This window comes from Acomys russatus, chromosome 4 (assembly GCF_903995435.1).
Source record: "Acomys russatus chromosome 4, mAcoRus1.1, whole genome shotgun sequence".
Taxonomy (NCBI): Eukaryota; Metazoa; Chordata; class Mammalia; order Rodentia; family Muridae; genus Acomys; species Acomys russatus.
In genome coordinates, this window is record NC_067140.1 from 11,070,655 (window position 1) to 11,098,508 (window position 27,854).

Here is a 27,854-nt window from a genome sequence, read left to right on the forward strand (position 1 = left end):
CCACCGGGACTGCCTGGGTAACTCATCGAAGCTAAAGGTCTAAACATTCAATCTTGATTGAATTACCCTTACTGAGACATAGAACGCATAGCTTAGGCACCACACAAGGAGGACACACATAGATTCTGTGTATCTCCCTGCCTTGACAGATCCATGCTAGCTGCTAGCTGAGTCCTGGGGGAGGGGAAGAACAGAAGCAAAGAGCACCCAGAGAGGACAGAGGACAATGTTGCCATCCTTAGCAGGTCCCCAGGCAGTGCCCCACCAGGAGGCCTTTCTGAAGGAACCGTGGAAGCAGAACCGGAGTGGAGTGGGCGAGTTGAGTTGTTAGTTATTTGGAAAGGTCTCTCAGGAAATAGCAGGAAGAAAGGAATCCAGGGAGGGAATATCACCCAGAAGTAGGCACAGTAGACAAACAGAACTTAGCTCTGTTGTGGAACTCTAGGAGAAAACAGGAAAAGTATGCCTTAGGGAGGGGACACTGGCGTTCTTAGACAGCCACTTACACTAGGCACCACTTGAAGGCCAACACCTGAGGACACGCAATTCTTTAGTGCTGTGGTCTGTCCTACCAACAGAGGGTGAAGGTTCAGTGTCCGGAGCACATCCTCAGAGAAAGACAAAGATGCTGGCAGTAGAATTAGGGCCATTGACAACAGGAAATTTGGAGGGATATGGCAGGATACCAATGATTTCTGTAGTATGAAAAGACTGTAGGACCCACCAAAGGCACCCTCAGAGAGGAAAAGGGAGAATAGAGGCTGAGAGTCCAGGGACCCATTATATCATCCTAGCACTCTTCCCTGGAAGCTTTAGAGAACCCTCCTGTATGAGAGGGCCTCTAGGTTTGTTCCAGACTTGAATCCTTCCTGTGAGTAGAGTATCTTCTGCATCTTGTGACCCTTCCCCCTTCAGGCAGAGAACATCGTTTTACCGGGCATATCAGTTAGGAAGTTGGGCCTTTGGCAGCATATACTCCCGGAAAGCATCTGCGTGGCTTCATTCAGGGGAGACTGGTTGGCAAGAAGCATGTGGCATCCTGGCAGGTGACATATTAGAGGTCTGTTCATGGCAGTCCTATATACTCACCATGTGACTGTGTGACTTTGGGTATCGATTCATCACCAGGACATCTATCCTGTCCTGTACACTCAGAGCCTAGACTGCCCTACACTAAAACTCCATGACTCCAAAGGCCACGCTGGATTGGGCTTTCATTTCCATTTGTTTTTAATATGGGCTTTCTGCACTGCAATCTGACCTCATAGGCGAGAAACAGGTCAGAGAAACCGAGGGGACCGGCTTCACATTGCCCCAGGTTAGTTGACAGAACAGACTATACAGCTTGGCTCTGCCTGACCTCCTGCCTGAGGCTCCAATACACCAGAATGCAGTGACTTTTCTAAGATTTCCCCCAAGGCGGAGGGGAAAAAATCCTCAGCAAACACATGTGTGCGAGCCCTTGGGTTCATGTTTTACCTTTTCTGTCTGACTCTAGGATCTAGGAGGTTGGTCTCCAAGGACCATATGAAAGTCCCAAAGTCTCACTAGAGAGCTTAAATAATGGGCTGCCGGCTGCTGTCCTTATACCTTCTGATGCTGGAGGGTGAAAGTGGGTGGGTGGGGGTTCTTGATCATTAGCAATTCCAATGAGCTCCAAAGTGCTACTGCCACTACTGCACAGGGACCACAGCCTGGGAGCCACTGGGCTGGCCCTGTCCTCTCTCTGGCCATCTAGTTGGGTGCAGCTAGCAGGCAGCAAAGACAGAGTGGGTGGAGGCAAGAGGGCAGGGCCAGGGAACTTAGTCCTCTGTTCCCCTTGTCAGAGTTGCCTCCAAAAGGACATGCCTGTGCTCAGGTAGCCTCTGTCTTTAGGTTCTGGTGATTTCTCCCTCCAAAATCCTTGGTGGCTTTCAGTGTCTCTTGCTCCTAGACTACACCCTCATGAAGGATCTCATCATTACTTCTCCTCAAAGGATATTAGCTGAGGGGGGGGGGTGTCCCATCTCTTTCCTGCTGGGATCCTGACTGATGACAGTACCATTTTATGGAATTTGCAGCCCTTGAGAGAACTTCCGTTTCTACAGCCATCTCCTTCCAGCTGGTCTAGAAAGCTCCAGGATGTCCACAGGGGGTGTGGGGGGGTGAGGGGGTAGGGGGGGGGGTGGGGGTAGGGTGGGAGATGGATGCTTTGCTATTGAAATTTCTTCTTGCTCACAGTCTTTGCCCTGGAGCTACCTGAAAGCAAAGGGCTCTTTGTTCTCTGTTCCCCATTCATTTCCTTCTGTTTACTTCCTTTCCATTTCTACTCCCTGGAAAGCCCAGACTCCATTACTACATTCTAAATAGGATCGATCATTTGGAAGAAAGGGCTTTTTAACAAGCTTTCTCTTTTACTGTCCTTTGATGGCAGGCCCTGCCCTCCTCCTTTCCCCCTTTGATCTTTTCTGTGCTCCTTGGCCTGGGCCTCTGGCCTTCTGGGAACCCAAGTCCCTTAAGATGCTAATCACAGCTGGTTTTCTTCTTGTGCTGAGAATATTTCTGTTTATCAATGTTGGGCAGGCATACCTTTGGGAGGGACTCATATAAAGACAGAGACACTTTCCAGGCCTCTGGGCCGATTCTCTTTAACCTGTTTCATTGGAACCTCAGGATGCCCCACCCCATTTGTTCCCCTTATGACTTGTGTTGCTCTTTGCACCCGCAAGTTACCTTGACTCTTGTCTCCCTGCTGAGTTCAATACAGACCTATATGAGACCTGCCATGCTGTAGTCACTGAACATCAATTAGAAAAGAGATTAGGGTTTATTTAAAGATACCAAGGGGGATATACTACTAAGGCTTCTAAATTTTCTCCATCTCTCTATTTTTTTTTTTCTCCATGGGTGGATATGAAATAAGAATTACAAGGCAAACTATGCCTGTAGGCAGATGGTTAGTGCTAGAAGGCTGCAGGGGAAGAGATTGGAGGAAGAGGTAGCCCAGAAAACTCTGGTAAAGTCTATTGCTACTGTGAACAACTGCAGGGTAATCTCTATGGGAATCTAGAAAGAGATGAGGAAGAGGCCCTTTTGTGGATGGATGTGGAACCTGGGGTTTCATGGCTGAGGTTTCTCCCAGGCATGATGGTTCTTCATATTTGCTGTCTGTCTTAGGCTTGGCCATAGCATCTTTCTCTGCCATTGGATAAAGTCTTTAGTCAAAGAGTTGTGGATAGGGCAGGGTGGAACCATGAGGAATGTGGGGCACATATTTCAAAAAGGAGCTCCCACACGACATCCACAGCTAGGACACAGTGTCCCAGAGTAAGTGGCCCTAGGCACCTGATCCCCGTTAACCCTATCCTGCCTTTTGGTACTCATTCTGCCACTGGTGCTACCATATGGTAAGTGATGTGGATATTGGTCCCAGGAAGTCACCCCAGCAATGGAATTCAATCCCATTCATGCCACTTTCTGTACTCCTGGCTCTCAGTTCAGCAGGAATGGTGAGCCCCTTTCTCGTTCCTAGGTCCCGTATTCTCTCTGGTCTTCCCAAGTGGGACTTTAAATTTCAGTGTTGGCTTGATCTAATCTTCATCCAGTTGTCCTCCCAAGGTGATCACTATCAGTTTGGGGATATAGTAGAGAGTAACCTGATGTCCACACCCTATAGGATCCTCCCTAGATTCAGCTCCTGTTTTTAGACATCAGTCATATAGAAGATTTGGGGAAAATAGAGATGGTGGTGGCTGTGCTGCTGTGAGGCAGTATGGGAGGCAAGCAAACAGGCTCATCCAGATGCCTCTCAAGGACCAAGGAGGACAAAGGTCAGGGCGAACATAAGACATAGTACTCTGGGGCTGAGGAATGGGGGTTTGTCTACATGTTTAGGGAAATTCTCCTAGAGAATGATGGTAGCTGAGAGGCAAAGAAGAAGTGGACATTAGCAAGTCAAAGAAAGACGGGAAGGGCCCTGTGATGGAGAGAATGGAACATGTTCAGGTGACCCTGAGATGTGGAAGGACATGCAGAGCTCAAGAGCTGTGTGTGGCCAGTGTGGCTTACTGAGGAGGCTGTGATGGGCTGAGCCCACTTGAATGGCTCTGAAAAAAGTCCTTGCAAGAAGGAGAACCCAAGAGGGAAAAGGAACAGCTGAAGAGCTTTTAATGGGAAAATAACAACATCCAAGTCATGCAGTAAAGATCTTCATGGGTCAAGAAGACCCTGTCAGGGTCCAGATAGGTAGAAAGTTTGGCCAGATGGCTACAGAGGAGGCAGGAAGGGGCTGAGCAACATCTAGGGGAGAGTTGGTGATGGCTCAGGCACGATTGAGCCTTGGGTGACCTGAGAAGGCTTCTCCTATCTTTTGTATGTCTCTCAACATTTTCGCTCTGTCCCTTGGCCTGAGTCTCTCAATGAGTCAAGCTTCCTTCCTTATGCTACAGTCATTTATTTACTTACTTATTTATTTACATCTGTGCAACATTCCTAGGAATGGGGCATTGGCAATCTATTTGAGACAGTAGACCCTATCTGAGCTCCCAACCTGACAAGGACGTTGCATGGTGCCCTGAGGCAGAAGATGGTGGGGACAAGTCATAGTGAATTGCTACCTGTCCCTGAAAAAAAAAGGCATTTCCCAGTGGCCAGCACAGGAAGTGTTCAGCAGAGCACCACACACCATGCCTTAATACATGTTTGCTGACTATTTGAATATCTCTTTCCGCCACTTCCCTTGCAAAAAATCGTGCTGTCTGCAAGCAAGAGAGAAATTATAAGTGTTTTCTGATTAGTTCCACTATTCAAAGCCCATTCCTAAATCAGCACAGGAAACAGCTAAGCGAAAAAACCTTCTGCCTCTTTCTTCCTTTTCAATCTGCCTGCGTCTTATTCTTTCTCCAGCTTTTTTTTTTCCTTTGGTGATGTCTAGACAGTTAAAACAAAAACTTGAACTGTTCTAGAAATAACTTGTCTCCTAGGATCCCCCCTTCTCCTTTTTTTGTCCAAATTGGGGTACCTTGAGATTTTAAGAAATGTTGCTCACTCAGTGGGCTAGATGTCAGAAGACCTGGGTTGGGCTAAAATAGATAACATGGAGGGTGCTGTGGGCACCTCTTACCAGAGCATTGACTCAACATTGTGTCTGGGGTAACTTTGCTCTTTCTTATGTGTGTGCTTTGAAGGCTGTCCATGTCATCATCAGGAAGTGCCAGACGTGTGACATGATAGTTTTGTGGCAGTCCCTCCATCGTTCTCCCCCTCCCTTACCCCCATTTGGATTGCTACTGAATTTATCTGGGCCTCACCATCTCTTCCTGGGATAATTGCAATTATCTACTCACCCAAAGCTAGAAACATAAGGATTATTTTATATCAAATCCAAGGAATGAGAACCTTGTCCCTCTCATATTTCCCAAACTCTAACACAAAGAACCTCCCAGAAGGATACCTACAGGATATGATGTTCCCGTATCGATTCTTATTGCGGTTTTCATCTTCTTTGGCTGTGTCCCATGAAGCTGTCTGTCCCTCTGGTAAGGCCTATAATGCAAGAGCACAGTGGTTAGCAGAGTTCAAGATGACAACTCTCCTCAAGTGTAGATGAACCAACAACAGAAAATAAACGTCCACTATGATGGGCACTGAGTATGGAGAACCATGTGTCCTGTAATGGTACCTCATATGGTCTTATCTTGTTTGTTCATTGGCTCAAATATTGTTATATCTTATGTCTATTATGAGCTTAAAGTCTATCTATTCCAGTAGGGAGTCATTCATTCATTCATTCATTCACTCATTCACTCACTCAACAGATACTCATTGATTCCCCTACATTCTGGACACTTTTCAATCGAGAACTCTAGAGTATCCAATAGGTCAGGAAATGTAACAAAGGGCAAAGCACATCCAATGTTAGATAATGAGGATATGAAGAAATAAATCAGGATAAGTGGATAACGATGAGGACGGACATTTCTTAAAGTTTAGAAAGCTTTCAGTGAAAGACACAGGTCCAAATTCATTCCTCAATGGGGTGAAGAAACCTGTTGCACTGAGAAAAGGAGGAAGTGCTTTCCAGGCAAAAGGAAGAGGTGAGAAAGTCTGAGAGCAACCAGGTGATTATATTCATAGGTAAGAGTGAGGGTAGTACTGGGGGGAGGCTAATGATTGGAAACTTTTAGAGAGGATGTGAGAACCCAAGTGACCCCCCCAACATAACAGTTTCTAGTTAGCACAATGTGTTGTTCTAAGTGTTGTGGGAAACCATTGGATGGTTCTGAGCAAGGAGGGTTGCCTCACATACTGTAAAGAAGAGCATTCATGCTCCTGTGTGGAATGTGGGCTCTAAGAAGGCCCGAAGAAATGGGATAATTGGTCATGAATTTACTGCCATCATATGTCATGATGGCGCTTGAACTGTGGGAGCAGGTGGCGGTGGGCATGAGAGAAAGTGATGCTTTTGAGGTTATTTAGTTGAGTGTGTCTCAATTCCCTTGCCTCAGAAGCAGAACTCTGAGAGATAGGGCTTTGAGTGCGAGGGCTTGGGTTTACAGGTAATCAGAGTGTGAGTTGGAGAACCGGGGAAGTGAGGCAAGCAAGGGAGTGAAGCTGACAGGGCAGATTGTCACTGTGCCACTGAGACAAACTGGTGCTTAATTCAGGAGCGCATCTCACATTCAGGGCTGTATCTGGGTTCCCATTGCTAAGCTGTGCTCTCCAACTTAGCTCTAAGGTGTCTTTTCTGCATAATTGGCTCAGAATGTTCTTTGTGTGTGTCACACCTTTAGGTAGGCATCTCAGAGGGGAAGCAAAGCAGGTTCTGGCTTCTGGGTACTAAGCATCCCTATAACCATCTATCCCTTGGCTTAGGTTCACGTTAGATCAGGGGTGCTTCTTGCTCCTGCCCCTAACTCAGCTTCCAAGCCCATCTACATTCTGATAAGACATCCCTGCTCGTGTTAGTCAGCATGCTAGGTATAGTGCTATGTGTCAGGGGCTTAGCAGCAGTGTTTGCTTTCATTTTATTTGGGCTGGTTTTGATAGAGTTGGTTTTCCACTTTAAACTCTATGTGTAAGAGTCAACATACACCCAACATACACCTCAGTTGTAATGACTGAAGCCTACTTCCCCATGGGAGTACGTGCAGTCACCCACTACAGCCCCCAAATCTCTGTCTCCCCCTAGTGAGGCTTAAAGAGACCAGGGATAGAGTATGGGGCTGGGTGTGTGTTTATGACGATGCTGACAAATAGAGAAGGTGTGCCTAACGGAGCCACCCGAGAGGAGGTGGTAATGACTCCTAATTGGCAGACTTTGATCACCCATATGTTTCCCTTTTTAGGTAGCTGTAGTCTAATAGAGGGTAATCTTCTTCAAGAAAACAAATCGCAGGGGTAAGAGCATTAAAGGGGGACTCATCTCAGTCTTCAAAGCGAAGGAGCCAGGGGCATTATTTTTACATTAGTGGCTAGTTTACAGTAGATTGACCAGGGAATGGTGGCAGTCATTAGGAGCTAATCACATTCTTCTGAAACCAAAATTGCCACCTCATTATGCTCCTCCATTATCAATCTCTGGTTCCCTTTTCTCAGTCTTTCTCCTTAAAGTGTGAAGCCCTATTTTTTGCATTCCCCTCTGAGCGTGGAAATGTTCCCCCGTCTTCCCTAGTGTTCCTTTCCCAAGGCAGCCACTTAATTTTTGTTCAAAAGATGTGTTTGGGGACGTCCTTGTCCCTGGAGAGCTGAGCCTTGGCATTCACAACATCTTCAAAAGTCAGATTTGAAAAGGTCTTTTGAGAGGAAGAGAAAAAAAAAAAAAAAAAAAAAAAAAAAGAACTAGATTATCATGTAACCTCAGGAAGTGAGGTCCGGAGGCAGGAAAGAGGTTGCTCAGCAACATGGGAGACTTGTGTTCCTCCTGCCTGAACCTCCTTACACCGTGAGCATCTGAGGCTGGGTTCTGTACTGTGTTCTAGATGTAACAGATACTGTTTCATCATCAATCACTTTCCCGTAGGGAGAGGCAGATGACATGCAAATGAACAAGTGATTACGATCTGCAGTGTGTGCTTTGAAGGAAGTGAGCAGGGTGCAGAGGGAGGGAGTAACTAGGGACAAAGAACAACTCAGTCAGAGAGGTTTGGTCAGGACTCTTTGAAAAGGTAACATCCTAGAAGGAGAAAAACAGACCTTGATGCGGGCAAGCTGGCCTGGCACTCGCAGCTGAGCCCCAGGGCTCTCCTGCCGAGAATAAAAGACGTCACAGAAACCAGGCTGAGACAAGAGCCCTTCCAAAAGTCATGATGGGAAGGGACAATTGCAAGACCTTTCTTCAGTCACAAGTGAACAGAGGCAAAAATATGGGCATTGTGCATGACCACAAAGAAAATGGCTAAACATTCCTCAATCCCAGCTGACAGGAATGCCCATTGCCTCTTTGCCAGCTACAGTATTCCCTCAGTTAATATTTATCGAGCTGTCCAACAATGCTACATCTAGAATCCAATCTGGAGCTTGTTTAAACCATCTGTATTTTCACTGAGTGCAGCCCCTTCTGACATCCTTTTCCTGAGAGGCCCTTCCCTCTCCATGCTGCAGAACGATTTCTTCCAAACTGAAGTATTCAAAGCTAGAGGGAAGATCTTTAAGATTCAGGAAGGAAAATTTACAAGGCTCAAGGAATAAGCAGATCACAAGTCTTAGGAAGTTCCTGAAACTTAGAAGATTCACAAGGCCCCTCTCCAAGGTTATATAAGCAATAATATATGCTGGAGAGAGAAGATTCTCCAAACAGCCAAGTTGACTACAAATACAAGGGGGGAAAACCAGGATGGAGCTTTTGTGAGTCCGTACCATGCAAAATGGGCTTTAAAAAAATGATACAGTTGCCTTTGGGTCATACATGTTCCTGTATGCAAATCTTCACCTACAGTCCTATATGCAACCTCAATAAACTTACTGATTCACTAAGCTAGAGTTGTTATAATCATGTCTTTGGTCTGTTGTCAGTTATCTATCCATAGTGAATAAAACTGTTCATTTGTTCTTAGGAAAAGTCACACAGCATCTGAGCAACTTCCTCAACACTGTGTATGCTACTGCTAGTCTTTGGATGACATGTTAGATCTCAAAGTAAAGGATAAGCAAGTGTTAGCCAGGGAAAGAGCTGGGTGGAGTGTTCCAGGCTGAGGGAGGAGAGAGTGCAGAGTCCCTGCGATAGAATCAGCTTGTTCCTGATGTGTTCTAGAACTTGAAGAAGGTTCTCCAGAGTGGAAAGAAAGACAGGGACACACTCTGTGCATCAGTGTCACGTGGGTGTGCTCAGTGAATGTCCTACAGATCACACACAGATTGAATGTGAGTTTTACTGAAAGTTGAGAGGAATGCTTTGGGAGGAAGCATGGTCACTGTCACGCCGTGACAAGCAGCAGAGGGCGCTCGCCACTGGAGCCTCCTCTTCGCTTTGTTCACAGGCCTGACAGATTTCATCATGAAGTGATGGTTGGTGCGTGCTCCAGGCACTCTTCTGGTGTCTCACCTGCTAAGCCTACAGTGCCAGTGGGAGGCTCAGACCACACACGATCACAGGTCATTCCTTCTTTGGCTCTGGGAAGAGCTGACTTAGTCCCTTAGCTGGGGTAACCTGCTACTGTTTCCCTCTCAGCCTTTCAACTCCATGTCAGAAGTATGAAGCATCCCTAAAACGGTTGCTTGGCTACTTTTCCTCCTTCTACCAGTTAAATTAGTTCTCCTAGCTAAGAGGGGCATCTGTAATGCTTTTAATTCTTCTTTGGACCCAAGCCTCCAAACAGTGAGGCCTTAGTGCACAGACTGTGGCCACAGCTCACTTCCAAACCTCTGCTGAGGTGTGCCAGTCCACTTCATTTACCTGCAGCCCCTCTCACCTAGCAGCTCTGTCAGCGGCGACACACCTTCCTTCATTTCCCTTGGCTTGACTGTATCCCAGGAGATAATTGGATGTGAAATGCCCTGAGGTGCAGCAAAACCAGGCCCCAGGATTGCTGATCAGCCAGTTCCTGGATGATGCTTCAGGGCACAGCCAAGAGCCAGCCTCCTCCATAAGCAGTTCAGCCTGCCAGGATTTCTTTCTGTTTCCACAGTATTCTATGGAATGGAACTCCCGGAGTTCTCAATCGGGAGGAACCATTTTAGTAGGGCCTGTCATTCCCTTTTCTTGTCAAGAAATACTATGAGCACACTAACTCTGCATGCAAATCGGGGAAAGGCAGACAGGAAGTGCACTACAGTGCTGGAGTATTTTCTCTGGAATCCATTTTGCTACCCAAGACTCAATGACATTTTCTGAAACTGATGGCGACAGTACACCCTTCAGGTGAGGGAAGGGGAGGGGCTGAAACCCAGCAGTAAGGAACAGGAAGAGCAGTTTTGCTATTTCCGCTTTAGGGATCCTGATTGTGTTGGTGCTTACCCCCATTCTGTGCATTTGTTAAAACTCAGCATAGGCATGCTCAAAATTAAAGTAAAAGTTATTTCATATTAAAAAAATGAAGAAGCATTTTCCACAGAGTGTTGTGACAATTAGTGACTGATGACCCGAGGTGATGCACAGAGCATCTGGACCAATGCCTGGGGCATAAGGTGTTCACAGCTTGGTCACCCTCCTCCACAGAAAGGTTGATATTAGGTCTTCATAGTTTACTCTCCAAATTCCACCTTGTGCCCCCACAACAGACATCTAAGTTATTGCCATTAAATCTAGCAATACCTTCTCAGTTTTTCTCAAGTCAATGGGACTTTGGGGATACAGGTCTTCAGTTTTAAAACGGGAACCTTTCTAGGAAGTTGAGGTGAGTTGATTTTCAGGCCAGACATAAAGTTCAGGTAGTGGAGAATTTAATCACCTGCTGGGAGTCTAAAGTTTATTCATGGACTCATTTAATACTCAATTTACTAGTGTCCGTGGGGGAACTTACCATACTAAGGACAGCTGTGTAGGTTGGGGACAACACAAGAACACTAGATCTAAAGAAGCTCTGTGACAGACAGTGACAGACAGTACAGTTTTCTATATATCTGTATTATTAACATTTTTTTGGGAAGGTGGCAGTTAAGTATCTTGAGGCAACCACACCTTCTGCTGTCTCTGAGGTGCTGTGTGAGTTTGTGGTGGCCTTGGCAGAGTCTAAACTTTTAACAGATACTACCTATTCTGTGCTGGAAAAGCACACGCCTTGGAGATTATAAATGTGGATGGAGAAGGCAGGAGGGGATGGTTAATGGCATCTACTCAGAATGACACCAGGAGAACAAATATTATTGCATACCATGTCACTAAACAGACAGTAATTTATGAACTCTGCAGGTGAAGCTAAGTAGAAAAATCAGATTGCTGCAAGATGCAGGCATTTGTCTGCCATGGGAACCTGGATCAAGTCAGAATAGTCGAGTGTGTGTCTGTGTGCACAGTCATAAAACATTCTTTGAAAGGCCCAAATTCAGCCTGCATTCGGGAGACTGAGGCAAGGAGGATCGAGAGTTCAAGGCCAACCTGGGTTGTACAGTAAGATCTGATCTCAAAGTCACAGAAAAGGAAAAAGGGCTAGGGTGGTAGCTCATCTGGAATAGTGCTTGTTGGACAAACGTGAGAACCCAAGGTCAACCCTCAGAGCCCATGTGGGAAAAAAACAAGCTTGCCATGGTAGCTTATACATTCAGTGCTGGGCAAGCAGAGATAAATGAATCTCTGGGGCCTGGTGGTCAAACTGCTGAGTGAAATCAGTGAGTTCCAGACCTGTGAGAAAGAAGATGAAAGTACACCCTGCAGAATGACACCCAAGAGGTTGACCCCTGGTTTCCATATGCTTGTAAACACACGAAACACAAGCACAAAACATGCAGACTCAGACATGCACATATGTGCATGAGTGCTCATGTATGCATGTGCGCATGCACACACACACACACACACACACACACACACACGTTACAAAGTTAAAAAGAAAAGCACCGATTTCTTTCAGATGACAACTGTTATGTCAGTGGCTCTCTGATTTTGGTAGGTATCCTGATTTGGCTAAATGCAGAGCTTGCTCCATAGCTGTCAGGTTCGAAAGAGTCTGCACAAATGGTTATCGTGGTGTCTATTAGCACAACAAAGCACAGGCCGGCCTCTGGGCTCTCTTGGCATCACAAACTCCGGTTGCAGAGTCCATGCTGGCATCCTGGCTCTTCTCAGCTCCTCTCACCACTCACTCCCTGTCCTAAACTTCTGCAGCTCATGGGATTCCCTCTCCCCAGCTTCTCATCCCCATAGAATTCTGCTGTTTCAGCTAAGAGTTCTTTCCTTGTTCTGTGTTTGTCTCTCGGCCCGCTCTCTCTTGGCCCCCCCCCCTCCTTCTCTGATGGGGGCGCTTTCAGCAAATATGGCCATTTGGACCCCTTGTGTTCCACTTGACAAAAACCTCTCCTGCTCCCTCCCTTTCAGTGACCTCTCGGAGAACTCTCCAGGAGACCTCCTGTCTTTAGCTTCCTCAATAACCAGATATAGATCTGTTTCACCTAGGTTAACTCCAGTCCGTTTGTGCAGGGCCACCTGACCATGAAGGGAACATTGCGGTATGCAGCAGTAGGTGGCTGACCTCACTCTCATCCTAGTTCCCCTCTGCCCCCACCCCACATCCTGCCTTGTGCTTATACGCAGCCTGAGAAAAATAAAATTTTGTCAGCTTGATCAGACTCTTTGACTTGCTGTCCGTTCCTTGCGTCTCTTGTCCCCCCATTCTCTCCCTAGGGGTCCGCGGGTCTCAGTGGACTGTGCGGAGGGTCTGGACACTTCTCCTTCCCCAGTCTCTCGGCTCTCTCTCTCCCTCCCTCCCTCCCTCTCTCTCTCCCCTCTCTCACCCCCTCTCTCTTGGTTATCTCTTTTTCTTCCTCTTGCACTCCTCCATCCCTTTTCCAATCATGGTCTGGCCCAGTCTGCTGGCCATCTGCGCCATGTTCAGTTTCCTGCTTTCTCTCCCTGCTCCGCACTCTTCCAGTTCCTCTGGTTTTACTTTCTCTCATATTTGAAAAGAAAGAAAGAAAAAGAAAAAAAAAAAAAAAAAAAAAAAAAAAAAAGAAAAGAAAAAAAAAAAAAAAAAAAAAAAAAAAAAAAAAAAAAAAAAAAAAAAAAAAAAGAACAACAACAAAAATATCCCCTTCCCTCAGCCATATCCTGTGCTCATTGATGTCTGGCATCAGTGACTCTGAGCCTCAGTGTCCTTTCTTAACTCTCCGCTGGCCTCTAACCTAAGTTACAGCTTCTAGGCAGCAGGGCAGAAGCACATAGCAAATGCCCCCAGGGAGACTCAGGCTATCTGCACATCCAGGGGAACCTCCCACACAGGTGAGGATCTTTGTGTTGGTTTTTTTATCTGTAAAACACAGTGTCTTTTTCCTGAGGTGAGCTAGTCTCTTAAAAATCTATTATGTTTAATTGACACATCCTAATTATGTACATCTATGGGGTATCCTCTGACAGCTCGATATATCTATACAATGCATAATGATCAGATTGGGTAATTAGCATATCTGTCACCTCAGACAGATGTCATTTCTTTGTGTTGGGAAGATTCAAGGCCTCCAGTAGCTATTCTAAAAAATACAATCAAGTGTTGTCAAAACAGTCACACTACTGTAGATTTTAAAGCTGTTTTTCCTTTCCAACTGGGCCCAAGTATCCATAAGCCACCCTTTCTCCATCTTTCCCCCATTCAAACCCTTCCCAGGTTTTAGTGACCACTGCTCTGGCCTCCGGTTCTTTAAAACCAGTATTTCAGTTTCCACATTTAAGTGAGACCATGTGCTATCTGTCTTTCTATGCGTGACTTATTTCACTTAACATAATGCTCTCCTGTTCATCCATATTACTGCGAATGACAGTCTCATTTATATGGATGAATATTTCATTGAGTATGCATTCCACATTTTCTTTATCATTTATCCGCCAATGGACCCCTAGGCTGATTTCATATCTTAGCTATTGTGAGTGAAGATGTCTGTTCTATATACTGACTTAAATCCCTTTGATGTATAACTCTAAGTAGGACAGTTGCATTATTATATGGTAGTACTATTTCCAGCTATTTAAAGACCCTCCATGTTGTTTTTCAGAACGGCTGTGCTTATTACATCCCCACCAACAATATGTGAGTTCCCCTTCCTCTGGATCCTCTACTGGCATGTATTTCCTGACTTAAAATTTATGTGTATGAATATTTTGCCTATATGTATGTGGACAATATCTGTGCCTGGTACCTTTATCCCTCTCATCTCTGGGCTGGGAGAGGTCTTCTACCCACAGCCCCAAGGCCCATTGCCTTCATTATGCAAACCACACATGAACATCTAGGAGGTTGTTTCTGGGCCAACAACTCTTTCCTAATCTCCAGTGTGAGAAGGGATGAATTGTTGGAGATCGTGATTATGACCTTTATTCTGGTAAGGAGGCTAGACTAACAGCTTAGTGGTTGAAAAGCACTTACTGCTTTTCCAGAGGATTCAAGTGCAGTTTCTAGCACTTAATTCAGGGAACTCTCAACCATCTACAACTCCAGTTCCAAGGGATCTGATGCCCAGTTCTGGCCTCCACAGACATGACACAGACACACAGACACATGTGCATGCACACTCACACATACAGATACAGACACACAGGCACACACGCGCGCGCGCGCGCGCGCACACACACACACACACACACACACACACATACACACACAGAGTTTCTTCCATATTCTACTTTGCTTCAGCTCAGTGTCACATCTTCTGTGACACTTCTTAGTTATTTGGTAGCAGGTAGCAAAAAAAAAAAAAAAAAGCCAAAAATAATAATGAATAGCCAGTAATAACCACCCCCTCTTTCCTTTTCTGTCTATATCCATGTGCCTCTAAAGCAGACATTCTCCATTTATGGGTCATGACCCCTTTGGGGCTCAACTGATCCTTTCACAGAGGTCATATATAAGAAATTTACAATATGATTCATAAAAATAGCAAAATTCAAGTTATGAAGTAGCAACAAAAAATAATTTTTATGGGTGGGGGAATCACCACAACATGAGGAACTAAAGGGTTATAGCATTAGGAAGGTTGAGAACCACTGCTCTAAAGCATTTTAACTAGAATTAACTTTTTATTTTAACTAGAGTTGTGGACTTCTTTCTGTGGTGAGGTCATGAGCTTCCTTAACACAGGATCTACGTTCCTTCTGGTCAGCTATCCCCCTCTGACATGGTACAAAGCACACCATTCGCACTCAGTTGGTGTTTCCAGCCAGATGAGTGATTAGAAAAGGCCATATGCTATCAGACTTAGAAATGCCTGCAGAAACAGTCAAGCATTCCACAGAAGTTGAAACTAGGATTCACCCAGGAAAGCGTCTTGTCTAAGACCCACTCAGTGTCTTCAAATCTTGGTGGGTACTAGCTCTTGATTCTTGGTGCAAGAAACTTTCTATGGAAGCCTATGAGGATCACTCACTCAGCCGGAAGGGTTCCCGTATCAAACATAAACAAATGCTGTTGGCTGTGTTATGAGTTGAATGGTATAAGTTGAATGATAAAAGGACTGAGTTCAGCTTAGCATCATCTGCATGAGTTCTTTATTGAGTTTAACACCACATGGGCTCAATTGCCTTTTGGCCACTTCCTGGAACTGGCCCATTTTCTTCTGGTTTTAACCTGCCAGGAGAGTGAGATGAGCAGGTGGGAGCCTGACTCTTTCATTTGGGCCTTTATGGCTTTGCAGAGTAGAAAAATGACCACACTTCTCCATTACGATGTGAGCATCTGCCACTAATCCCTCATGCCTGTCCCCTGAACCGCTCTCATCCAGAAATCAAGGATCTGGACCAGAGTTTCTCTAGCAACAGGATGCTCTGTTAATCTGCTACCAGTGAGGGATGTCCTCTTTCCCTGCTCAGGAAGCCTCCATTGCTACGGTTATGCCCCACTAGAAGGCTACCTGCCTGACATCACCCCCAGATGACTAAGCAAGATGGCCTCTCCCCTCAAAAGCTGCACACATGGTGCATCCGGCCAGAGCTGGAAAATGAACAAATGTTTGTTCTTCATTAGATTGCATCATATTCCTCACAGCTGTTCCTTGTTGCCTTAAATAGCCTTAATGGAGCTGTGATAACCAGACACCTTCTGGTCGCCCTATTGGGCTCATTCCATTCATTACAGTGACAGTCAGTCTGGGCTGGACAGAAATTAACATGCTTCCTTTCTCTATCTGTATCACAAAGTCACCTCCTCCTGTTCTCCCTCATCCTCCCTAAACCTGCCACCCTTCTGTTCATCGTGGTTGCAGGGCACAGAGACAGCCCTGCCCTCTGGCTAACATCTGTTTAGATTTGCTGGCATGTCATCGAGTCTTTGTTTGTTTGTAACTGGAAAAAGTGGGATCATCTTGGCTAGGGGAAGGAGAGCAGGAAAGAGGAAAAGGCTTTGTAGCTCAAGATCCTGACATGGCCTTTGATTGGACGTGACGGTGTTCTATCACAGGCAGATATGAGAGTCAAACCATCGAGCAAGCATAGTGATGATGGTCTGTGCCCACACTGGAAACTCCAGGGGTTTCCCAACACTAGTGACTAGTAATTTTTAAAGTGTATTTTAATCAACTAGAAAGCTTGCTGTACACTGATCTCTGGTCCTACCATAGCGCATTTTGTTTTAATTGGTCTGAAATATGGCCAGTGCACTGGTGCTTTTAAAATTTTTTCTAACCTTAAGCCAAGATTAGATATCTCAGCTGAGAACCAGCTATGCAGGGCAGGTGGAATTAATTCGCCTTAGTCCTTGAGTTCTTCGAACTATGGTTAATCAACTAGATCCCATGCTATAACTATGGGAAAGGGAGCCTGAGGCTTTCATGGCAAGGAAACCCAATTAGTCTAGACACTAGGTTCTTATTTGGGCTCTACAGAAGGACTCTTGGACCACCCTGACCAACCCACTTTCCCTCAATACATAAGGATAGAAATGAGACTCCACAGCAAGAAATGCCTTGCTGTAGGCCACCTACATACGTAGGAAAATGGTAGGATACAAGCCATGGCATTTGACTTGGAGGTGCAGGACAATCTGTGCATTACTTGAAGTAGTGGAACTTACAGGATGGGTATTGAGAGGCTTGAGTTTCCAGGTAAAAGAGAACCAGTTGACTTTATAGCTTCACCTGCAGAGTGTGTATGTGGCTCATTGGGCTCTAGGCCCAGTCTCCTGGTTTGGGCAGTGCAGTCTTATCTTTTTCAAGAATTATTGCCTTGGCTGTTCAACTTGTCTCTGGTGTCTCTTCTCTGATACAAGATTTAAAGTAAAGATCTACTTTGAAAATTTCTGCCTGTCTGGGACCTGCATAACCCCTGGAATAAAATCCTTGGTGTTGCAGATATTACTCAGTCCTGAACATGTACTTACTAACAACTCTAGCCCCAACTCCCTTCTTGTGCCACTTTCATACTTTATATATCAAGCTACTTGTGGTTCCTCTAATGCAGTCCATTTTCTATCCTCTCATGACATTGCTTGTAGTTCTCTATCTAGAACATTCTTCTATGTTTTAACTTCCTATTCTTAGTTCATTATATTTGGCTGAGACTAGTATGGCCCTGAAAATCACTATTGTATCTTCTATTAACCTGAATGTGCCCTGTCTTCAGCAGTCACTATAATTCTGGGTATTGCTTAATTGTGGCATTTTTGTCCCACAGTTAAAACGATCAGTCTGTATGACTGTCCTTAATCATAAGCTCAGGTTCTCCTGATGGGGTCACACCTGCTCTATCTCCTTAGTCCCTAGTGCCTAGCCCAATGCATAGGCCATGGGAAGTGTTCCATATCATCCTACACTGGGACTTTCAAATGGCCCAGTCCAAGGTCCCTGTCTCTGTCAACATGCCTGAGGGCCTCATCTGGTCTTGTGACTTTTCTCTGTAGCCTGGGCTTCTTTCTCACTGTCACATTCATATGGCTAACTGTGCTTATGGACATTGAAAACTCACGTCAACTGAACTTCCGTTGCTCAGGATCAGACCTCCCTGTAACTTCTCATCACTTTTGGTTGCAACTCCATCTTTCCAGTTGCCCAATAAGAACTTCAGAGTAATTCTTGATTCCTTTCTTTTCCATACACATATTCAGAACCCAACCTTTTATTATGGACTTCTCTGCTGGCCTCGGCCAGAGTCGCCGTTGTCCTATCTGGGTTATCACATCACTGGCCTTACCTTGCCTCCCCAGGTTCCATTCTAACTACAGTAGCTAGAATGAGTTTTTAAACATAAGATCAGACCACGAGTGTCTGTTCGCAAAAGCTCTACAGTAAGTTTCCAGCTTATTCAGAGTGAAAGCCAAGCTCCTTATACTGGCCTATAATCTCTCTTTTATCTGACTACTTTATACATAGCATGTGTTCATTATACACTGACCATCTTTCTTTCTTTACTCATGTTTGCACATGCCAATATATTATCGCCTCGCTAAGGAAATCCCTCCTTCCAAATCTACTCTTTTTAGGGACTATTCTTTTGACCTTAATTAATGTTGGGCCAGTGTGCAGGTCTCAGCCCTGGATTAGGCTATGCCCTCTCTTGTCCTGCCTTCTCTTTTGCTAACAGAGCATATCACCCTAAGATTATGTTATCCACTATCTTATGTCCTCTTCTAGAATGTGACAAGTGATCCTCTAATGAAGAAGTGGGGTCAAATTCCCCTCTACACTAAAAGGAGGGGGGCATTTTTGGGTTCATATCTAAGACATTTGGCATCAAAGTCTATGCCACCAACATTAAGCAATTTTTACCTTGTTAGGTAAGAGGCTCCCCTTTGGAGCCACCATATAAAAAGTCCAACTGATTTGAAAGTTACCATTCTGACAGGAATCCCAGGCCACTCAGGAGGTTGCTTAGAGGAATTCCAGTGGAAGATCTCCACTGAGACCTCAGATGATGTGTATATCCACTATTAGACATCAGAATAAAGATGCTGTAGATGGAACCTTGCATTACAGAGAAGAGATCACCATACCTCTCGTTCACTGTTCAAATACCTACTACACGGAACCAACTGTTACATAAATCAATTGTTTTCTGTTGCTCATATTTCAGGTAGTCTGTAACACAGGAAACGGTGATTTATTTATTTATTTTAAGGCATATTTATTTTCTATTTCCCGTGCTAGAATACAAGCCTCACGAGGGCATGGATTTGTTTCACTCCCTGTTGTATCCCAAATGCCTAAAATACTCCTGGGTAATAGTAAATAATAAATATTTACTGAACAAATCTGGGAGATACTGTACAGCTGAGTCGGATTTTGCAAGGTGCAGCTTGCTAACGCTGATGGTCCCTTAGATGTCAACTTGTCAAATCCACACATTGGTATGAAAAAAAAAAAAAAACAAACAAAAAACAAAGGGAGAGCAGTACAGGGAGGTGACAGGCAAGGACATCACACAGCAGATGTACAAAAGCAAACCTGGAGGCTTGGGGCTTACGTCTACACTGAGTCTTGAAGCAGATCTGTAATTTGTATATAAGATGAAGATTCTAGAAATCATAGGAGCCTTTCTGATAAAAAGAAAAGCAGTCATTTTTCTAAGAAAGTGGACTACCCCATCTTACAAAGTAGACTATTGCAATGTGCAATGCCTTCTAACTAGCTTCTGGTTAATCATACAATGCTATTAGCCAGAAGGATGTCACACTAGTCAGCCCATGAATACAATTTGAACTAATTGGGTAAGGCTGGCCTCATTGGGGAGATTTGTATTTGAGGACCAAATGATGGAATAACACACATTTTCCCTGTAAAATAAGTTTATATCCATGCTAGAAAGCTTGAGAGATGTTGACAAGAATAAAGAAAAAATAAAAATAAAAACAAAGCCACCAACCTGACAACAACAAACAGCAACTGAACATACAGGAATAGATGCTTGAGAAGAAATAGATTGGAAAGAAATGTATCAAAATGGTCAATTACATCTTTACTGTGTTCTTGAGTTTTAGATTTAAAGTTCACAGAACAACAGTATTTTAGTCTTTGACCATCATGCACCTTTCTGCTATTTGAAACTTCAAGACAAATTATAATGACCAAGGGATCATCAAACTATAATAATATTGCACATGCCTTTACAAACAACACATCCTGTGCTGAGATATTTGCTCAACAAACAGATCTGCATCCACATGCATCAGCACACACACAAGGCTTGGGACCATTCATCCTTTCAGGAGATCTGACTCAGATGCGATGGGAGCTTTACCACCTTGTTCCATTATCCTTCCAAAATTGGCAGTCTTCTAACATCCAGGCAGGAGAGGCAATATTGGAAAGCAAGACATGGACCCTCTTGTTGGCTATCATGCTTGTGAAATGATGGGCCCCAGTGAGTCCCAGGCTTGGGCAAGGGAAAGGCTTGGTCAGCCTTGGTGTGAATCAGAGGAGGATATTGCCTCTTGGGAAGACATGTCACATAATTCTAGAAACTTAAATTAACGTTTCATACCTTTTGGATTTCATTTCATCTTTTCTATAAAAAGGCAACAATGCTGCTGAAATCAGGCCTTGATCAAGAGTCTATTTTTCACTGGTTTGGGAAAACTGTAAACAAATGCATTTTCCTTTATCAACCTGTGTCCTAATTTTTTCAAAAAGGAGCAATGAAATTATGAATCTACAAGATTATTAATCTTGTAATAGACTTAGTATACACAAAAAATGGTATGTGACTTAGACTAAACCTGAAATTAACTACTGGTTCTTCTGAGCTGGTGGTTACATCCATTGACATGAATGTTTTTGTTCTCAAAGTATTTCAAACATGGCCCTCTCCACTATTTTATCCTCCTATAAAGTTTTAGGAGCATATAGGTCTTAGGAGCCATTTGGGCACACTCTTCAGCTAATGATGAATTTGAAAACTGAGATAACAAAGTGATATGCCAGGATCATGCAGTTTACCGCATTGAAACCCAGCTATCTGGATCCCACATTTAGCATGATTTCATGTCCTCCCATGGCATCAGAAATACTAACTCAGCTGGGCATGGTGGCACAGGCCTGTAATCTCAGCACCCAGGGAGGCAGAGGCAGGTGGATCCAGGTGAGTTTGAGGCCAGCCTGGTCTACAAAGCAAGTTCAGGACAGTCAAGGCTAAACAGAGAAATCTTGCCTCAAAACAAACAAACAATCAAACACCAACCAACCAACCAAGAAAAAAAAAAAAAAAAAAAAAAAAAAAAAAAAAAAAAAAAAGGAAAGAAGAAAACCTACTCTAGTGAGCATGTTCTAGTGATATAGTGAGCTGGTGTGATCCAAAGAACCTGCACTGCACACAGTGGAACTCAACAGAACATATCTGGGCCATTGTTACATGTGACAGAAGGAAGGGAAAGAGAGAAGGAAGGCAGGAAAGGAAGGGAGGGAAAACCCACTGGGTATCCTTTAGCCCATGGCACATAGAAGATGCTGAAGGGATGTTTGGGGAAAGAAGAGAGGGAGATAGAAAGGAAAGAGACGCAAAGGAAGATGCTGCAGCCGGACTGCACTGTCATTAAGAGAACCGCCACTTTTGTGGGGGGTGGGGCGGGGTGAGCCGCTCTTTGGTCTAGGAAAATGTCCTAGTGGATTTTCTTTGCTTTTGTATTTTCTTTCATAAATGGTGAGATCTAGTAGGTAAGATTTGAAACGAAAGGACTTAGACAATGACAGCAACAAGAGAGATTGGAGCCATGATGGGAGTGGTGCTGGAAGACACTAACGAAGACTCAGGGTAGAGGAGAGGCCAGCACTAGACCCTCAGAGGGCTTTGCTAGCATGCTGCATGGTTAGGAAGCTACAGGGCTATACTGTTGGACTCAGGCACTTTCCGTACTTTGCTGTGGTTGTCTGTTCCCCATGTAGCTCCTGAAAAAACTATGACACGCATTTATATCTATCATACTAGAGATGCTGGGAGTGAGGGGGTTATGGGAGGAAAGGAATAACCAATGCAGGAAGGAGGAAGAGGTACAGAGAGATGGCACCACAGTTACTGCACTACCCAGTCTTGGTGGAGCACGGTAACAGCACAGAAGCATCAACACTGGGCAAGAAGTGGGCAGGAAACAGCGGCATGCCAGACACTGTTGACAGGGGAGATCTGCTGGCTTTTCTGGACCATGTGGGAAGCAGGCATGAGCCATTCTACCTTCATAGTGAAGAAAGGGTTGACTCAAAACTGTAGGGTTTTAGAGCATGATATTTCTTAAATTTAAAGTGTAGGTTCTAGTTAAAAATGTAAGTCCTGATTAAGTGGGTCTAGTTGGGTGTTTCCACCACACTCTCAGGCATTACTGTTGCTCAAGGTCAAAGGTGCAGCTTTAGCTTTCCAAGTGTACCCATGAGCTATTGGGGAAGCCTCTCACCGTCTCTTACCTCGTATTCCTCCTTGAACCCATAGCCCTGGCCTCGTTTCATCTGGGTGATGTGCTGAAGCAGGTCGGCCACCCGGATGGCCGGCTGGAACTGGTCCCTGGGGTAGCTCATCTCCACAGGGTCACAGGTCCGGTAAGGGTGAGTTTGTATGGTGAGGGTGGGTTGGGACAGCTCTCCACGGCTGCCATCTGCTTCAAAGAAAAAGAAGTAGCACAAACCATCACTTTGGGAACTTTGTTCTTTGTACCCCTCTCCCCCAGCACGGCCCACGGAGGGCAGAGGGAACTGTGTCGTCCACAGGTCAGGAAATTACAGAAAGACAAAGGACATTGCTTCCCTGGCTTGGCTATGTGCACAGGGTTGAATGGGAGAGATAACGAAGCAATGCATGCAACGATCCTCGATTCGTTTCAGCTTCAAGGGCTCATTATTGATTGTGCAAAGACAAAGCGACAGTTTAGTGACCATCCCTTGTTGGTTCTTAGTCCTCTCTCCAGGCTTGTTGTATGCCTTGGTCGATACCAGCCAGTTCCAGAACTAGGAAGAAGCTAGGCTAGACATCTGGGGAGGACCTTCTTGTTTGGGAAACCACAGACCTGCATATAGTCTCAGTTGCTTGTCTGCAGAGGAGGAGTCTCAGGTTCCTGGCCAGAAGATCCATCTGATTGCTTCTGGGCCTGGATGTCTGCAATCTGATTTATCTCCTAGTTTGTTTCCTTTGGGTTGTACACTGGGAGGAAGTATAGCTAGTCTTGGACTCCTAGTAGGTAGCAGGGACTCCAACCCTCCAGCTGCTCACTACAGAAATGGGCTCTGTAACAGAGGCCACTTTCTTTCTATCATTTATTTCCTCTCTTACTACCATTGACCTTGAAATGCCCCTGATCCCAATTTGCAGATTCCTCTAAACTTCTTCCTTCACTCTCACCAGCCATGACTCTCATGGGCATCCCACACCACACCCCTTGATATGGCAGAGGGGTATCACTCAGTTGGCAATGTCCACCTAGCATGTGCAAAGCCCTAAATTTGGTCCCCAGCACAGAATAATGCTTGGTTTGCATGTACTTTTTATCCTAGAGATCCAAAACAGGCAAACAGAAAGAACCAAAGTCCAGTCCCCCTCAACTAAATAGCAAGTTCGAAGCCAGCCTTGATTATATGAGACCTTGCCTATCTTAAAAAAAAAAAAGTTAGACCTCTCCTTCATGAAAATCTCTCTACATACTGAACCGCTTCAAGTACTTTCCATTTTTTTTGTCTCTCTGGAAACCATTTCTCTTTCCCAGAACCAGGCAGGCTTGGCATGTTTATATCCTCTCCAATATTCTGACAGTCTCTGCCCTGAAGCCATTCTGTTTGTACCATGTGAGAGATAAGACCTGCCAGATGTGGCCATTGATGTGTATATCCAGATGTTTTCAAACACTGAGACTCCCATGCAGACATCCATGAAGCCTGTGCCATGTTCACCCCCCAAGAGGCTCAGTATATATTCTAGAGTTTTCCGTAACTGATCTTTTTAAAAGCCATGTTGCCTTCAGCTTGTTTGTCTCCCCTGTCACAATAATCTGTCAAACAGACTCTACGGGAAAGCACAATCCACTCCTTTGTGATAACATCAGAAATCAAAATCAGTTCCTCACAAGACACAGTACCAGAGAGACCTGTCTGGCCCACAGGATGACCAACTGGCCACACTGGGCTAACCCCACTTTAGCTTGGCTTTAGTATCCAAAGCACAGTATCTGGGGGAAATGTCTCAGTTGAGGGACAACAAGAGTCTTAGTTACCATCTCCTCTGTTCATCTATTGTCATGGATGAGTCAGGGCCACATTCCTTACTTTCCATCTTTCTATCTGACCCCACCTGCTGTCATCTCCATAGAAGAACAAGCTATGGCTTTGATTAGCCTGAGCTTCAGACTGAGTCATACCTCACTAGTAGGTGAGATATCTGTATGTCTCTCATGGTTTCAGCATTTTCTGCTTTATGCAATGAGTAGATAAGGCAGAGCTAGCCTTTGTTAATGACCCCGAACATCCAATAGAAAGACATCGAGGATACAAGTTCAAACACAGGGAAGAAGGACTGGAGTGAGATGCTAAAAACAATTTTCCTGGCTTCATTGACAATAATATATGCCCTGTCCCTGACTTTACTGAAGGGCACATGGTGCAGGCTGCATGGGAGACCAGCTGCCTGGCAGAGGCAAGCTTCCTAGGAGTTGGCACGTGGCAAATTTTCAGGAGACACCAAAAGTTTCCAAGCTGAAAGGGCTATCAATATGGGTGTTTCCTCCTAAACACATTGCTAGATGGACTGTAAACTTGGCATAAGCAAAACCAACAGTGGAAGGGAAAATAAATGCATTTGGAATGTAACAACATGTATCGCCATAGCATTTGTGATAATGCCGATGCCCATACTAATGATGCCACCAGGACTTGGAACCGAGGGATTTTCAAGGTTTATTAATTCAACTAGTTGAACTCCCTTTTCCAATGTATCTTACCTCACCTATTCCCTTATTAACCTTCGATAATGCAGAAGTGATGCCTTGTATCACACCCCATTTCGCCAGACGCACTATGCTTAATTTTCCGTCATTAGGTTTAATGAAAACCCAATTTCACAACTCACTTCTCTCAGGAACCTACAAGTAATGCTACGTTTTTTATCAGCACCAATTAAAAAGCGTTATGATGTTCCTATTCGAGAGGGAGCCTTAAAACTAATGTGCGAGTCTGCCACAAATTCAACAAGGGCGCCGGAATTCACACACTGCCCATAAAATGTAACTCAAACCAGCTGGCCCAGGGAGAGGCCATTTTTCATTCTCCCTCCTCATCAGACCTTTAATTTTCATACTTCCCATTCATAGGTCTTGCCTGTTTATGTATCATGTAATAATATTTGGGGTTTCTTCTGTACTTCCTCCTTTTCATTAACTAATTTGTTTATTTACTTTACATTTTAATTGCAGCTTTCCCTCCCTCCTCTCCTCCCTCCCCTTTCATTCCCTCTTCCTTTCTCCTCACTAGGAACAGGCACGTCTTCTCCTATTGAGGCGAGACATGGCAGCCCAGTTAGGGGAAAGGGATCCAAGGGCAGGCAATAGAGGCAGAGGCAGTGCTCTTCTGCACTTCTTATGTAGCTACTGCCCGAGGCTGTGGGAACTCTATCACTGTAAGCTGGGAGCTTGTACCATGGGTTCAAAGGTGGCAGTCACACTGAGAAGCCTTTGGGTCAACAGTTACCTGTCTCTCTGATTTCCTCTGTCTGTCGTTCTGCTAACTCCTCTTCTTTTCTCTATAGGATCCCTCTAGCCCCCTATCTGGTACATTCTGCTACCCAGATCTCAATGTGTTTCAGTCATATTGTTCCAATCACTTGGTTGATGTTGCCACGTCAACTGTTTCACAAATACTTCCTAGGTGCCTGTCTTGTACAAAGTACCATGCTAGCCTACACATAGGAGGGAGTGGGGGTGGAACTCTGTGTGGTAGTGGAGATAAGCACACCACAAGCCCCTGGAGGAAGACCCGTGAAGAGATAAATTGTATATAAACAGCTCTAACAAGGCAAAGCAGTGACAAGAACCTAGGAGACAGAAGACTATGTGCTACAGGGTTAGGTGCCATGGAAACCTGCTGCATTTTTCATAACTCACCTCTGCACCTCTTGATATCTCTGTGTACAATCTACATTGGTACTGCCTGCTAGACCTTTCTGTGACAATGGAAACATGTTCCATCTGTGCCTTGCAATATGGTAGCCATTAACTACACGTGGCCGCTGAGTGACAGAACCGTGGCTAATGTGACAGAGGGTCAACATTTTACATTTTGCTTTGTTTCACTGGAAGCACCCACATGCAGGAGCTCAAGAGATGGCTTAGTCAGTAAAGTGCTTGCGAAATGGGCAAAGGTCCTGAGTTTGGCCCCCGAGAATCCATGTTGAAAAGGTCAGGCAAGGTGCCAATCACATGGAATCCCAGGGCTGTGGGGCAGAGATGGCTGAGGCGTGCTGGCTAAGTGGAGCTAAGTAAGCAACCTCCAGGTTCAATGAGAAATCCTGTCTTAAAGGGTGGTGTGGAAATGACAGAGTAAGATATGTAGTGTCTGTCTACTGTTGGCCTCCAAATGTCCCCCCTTGTTTCCCTCTCTGTGTCTCTTTGTGTCTCTCTGTCACTCTCTCTGTCTCTGTCTGTCTCTGTCTCTGTCTCTGTCTCTTTCTCTCTCTCTCTCTCTCTCACACACACACTCATGCACTAGCAGACACATAGGAACAATTTTACTTATGTGCATGAAGAGAATTGTTGCCCACATGTGGCATATGGGTACCTACTGGGCAGCAAAGATCTAGAGAAATTCAGAGAAAGAATTGTACTTTAGAGTCACATAGACGGGTGAAGAGATCTACAGCAGACTGTCCGGAGGAAATACTATGCAAGCCATGGATATAATTGAAATTGGTCTTGCACAACATTTGAAAAGTTTTTTTTTTTTTTTTAAGAACACAGGCCATTAATTTCAACAGTATGCTTTTTTAACCCAACATAGCCAAAGTAATATTTCAACATATGCTCAGTGTAAAATTATTAATGTTGTCTCTTACATTCTTTATTGATACAAAAGCTATGAAATCTAGGGTGTACCTCACACTTCTGGAGTATTTCAGTCATACCAGTCATATTTCCAGGGCTCAGTAGACACTGGTGACTAATGGCTAATGGCTACTGTGTCGGACAATGCAGGTACACGCAGACTTATCTAGAGCCAGGTGAAATCCTAAAGAAAGATTATTTAGAGCTTGAGTGGACTCTAAATAAAGAGGTTTTGGTCTTGTGTAAGACAGCTCTAGCCCAAGCATTCTGCAATAAAACTCTGCACATGACAGGACGGTTCTATGGCTTCAGCATCGCAGCCACTTGCCACCCATGGCTACTGAAAGCTTGAAATGTGGATAATGTGGCAGAAGGCGTACACTTGTAATTCCAATGACCTCAAGTAGTAAGTAGCTGCGTTTGGACAGCAGTTAATCATTTTCTAGATATTCCTTCATTATGAATGATAGTAACCTATAAGATCATGGGTATGTGGGATTTGTTACATTTTAGCCTTGGTTAAAGTGTCTGCCAAGCCATTTCAGAAGTGGCTAGAGTCTGCAGCCTGAAAGAGGCTGAGGTTGGGTCCTGACAAGACAGGGCTGGGGTCACAGACTGACCAATCACATTCCTGTGACCTTGGCCCAAGTGACCAATTTTCTGAGCCTCAGTTTCTCCGAACGTTCTTCACACAGCAAAAAGATAGGTGTGAGGATTCGAAGATAGAGTGTGCGAGAACTGCCCAGGCCAATCCCTATAACCTAGTGAGAGAACAAAAGGCGTTTTAATGATATGTACAATGTTCCACTG

General features: G+C 44.8%; 1 protein-coding gene across 1 annotated transcript in view; it reads right to left on the reverse strand.

Moving 5' to 3' along the window:
- The window catches only part of Ptprt (protein tyrosine phosphatase receptor type T), a 1,134,114-nt gene that overhangs the window by 53,267 nt on the left and 1,052,993 nt on the right, over nucleotides 1-27,854 (reverse strand). Inside the window, exons 17-18 of the mRNA XM_051143721.1 lie at nucleotides 22,435-22,622; nucleotides 5,436-5,523 (exon numbers count right to left, since the gene is read on the reverse strand). Of these exons, the coding sequence (XP_050999678.1) occupies nucleotides 5,436-5,523; nucleotides 22,435-22,622 (276 nt within the window). The remainder of the gene's footprint in view (nucleotides 1-5,435; nucleotides 5,524-22,434; nucleotides 22,623-27,854) is intronic.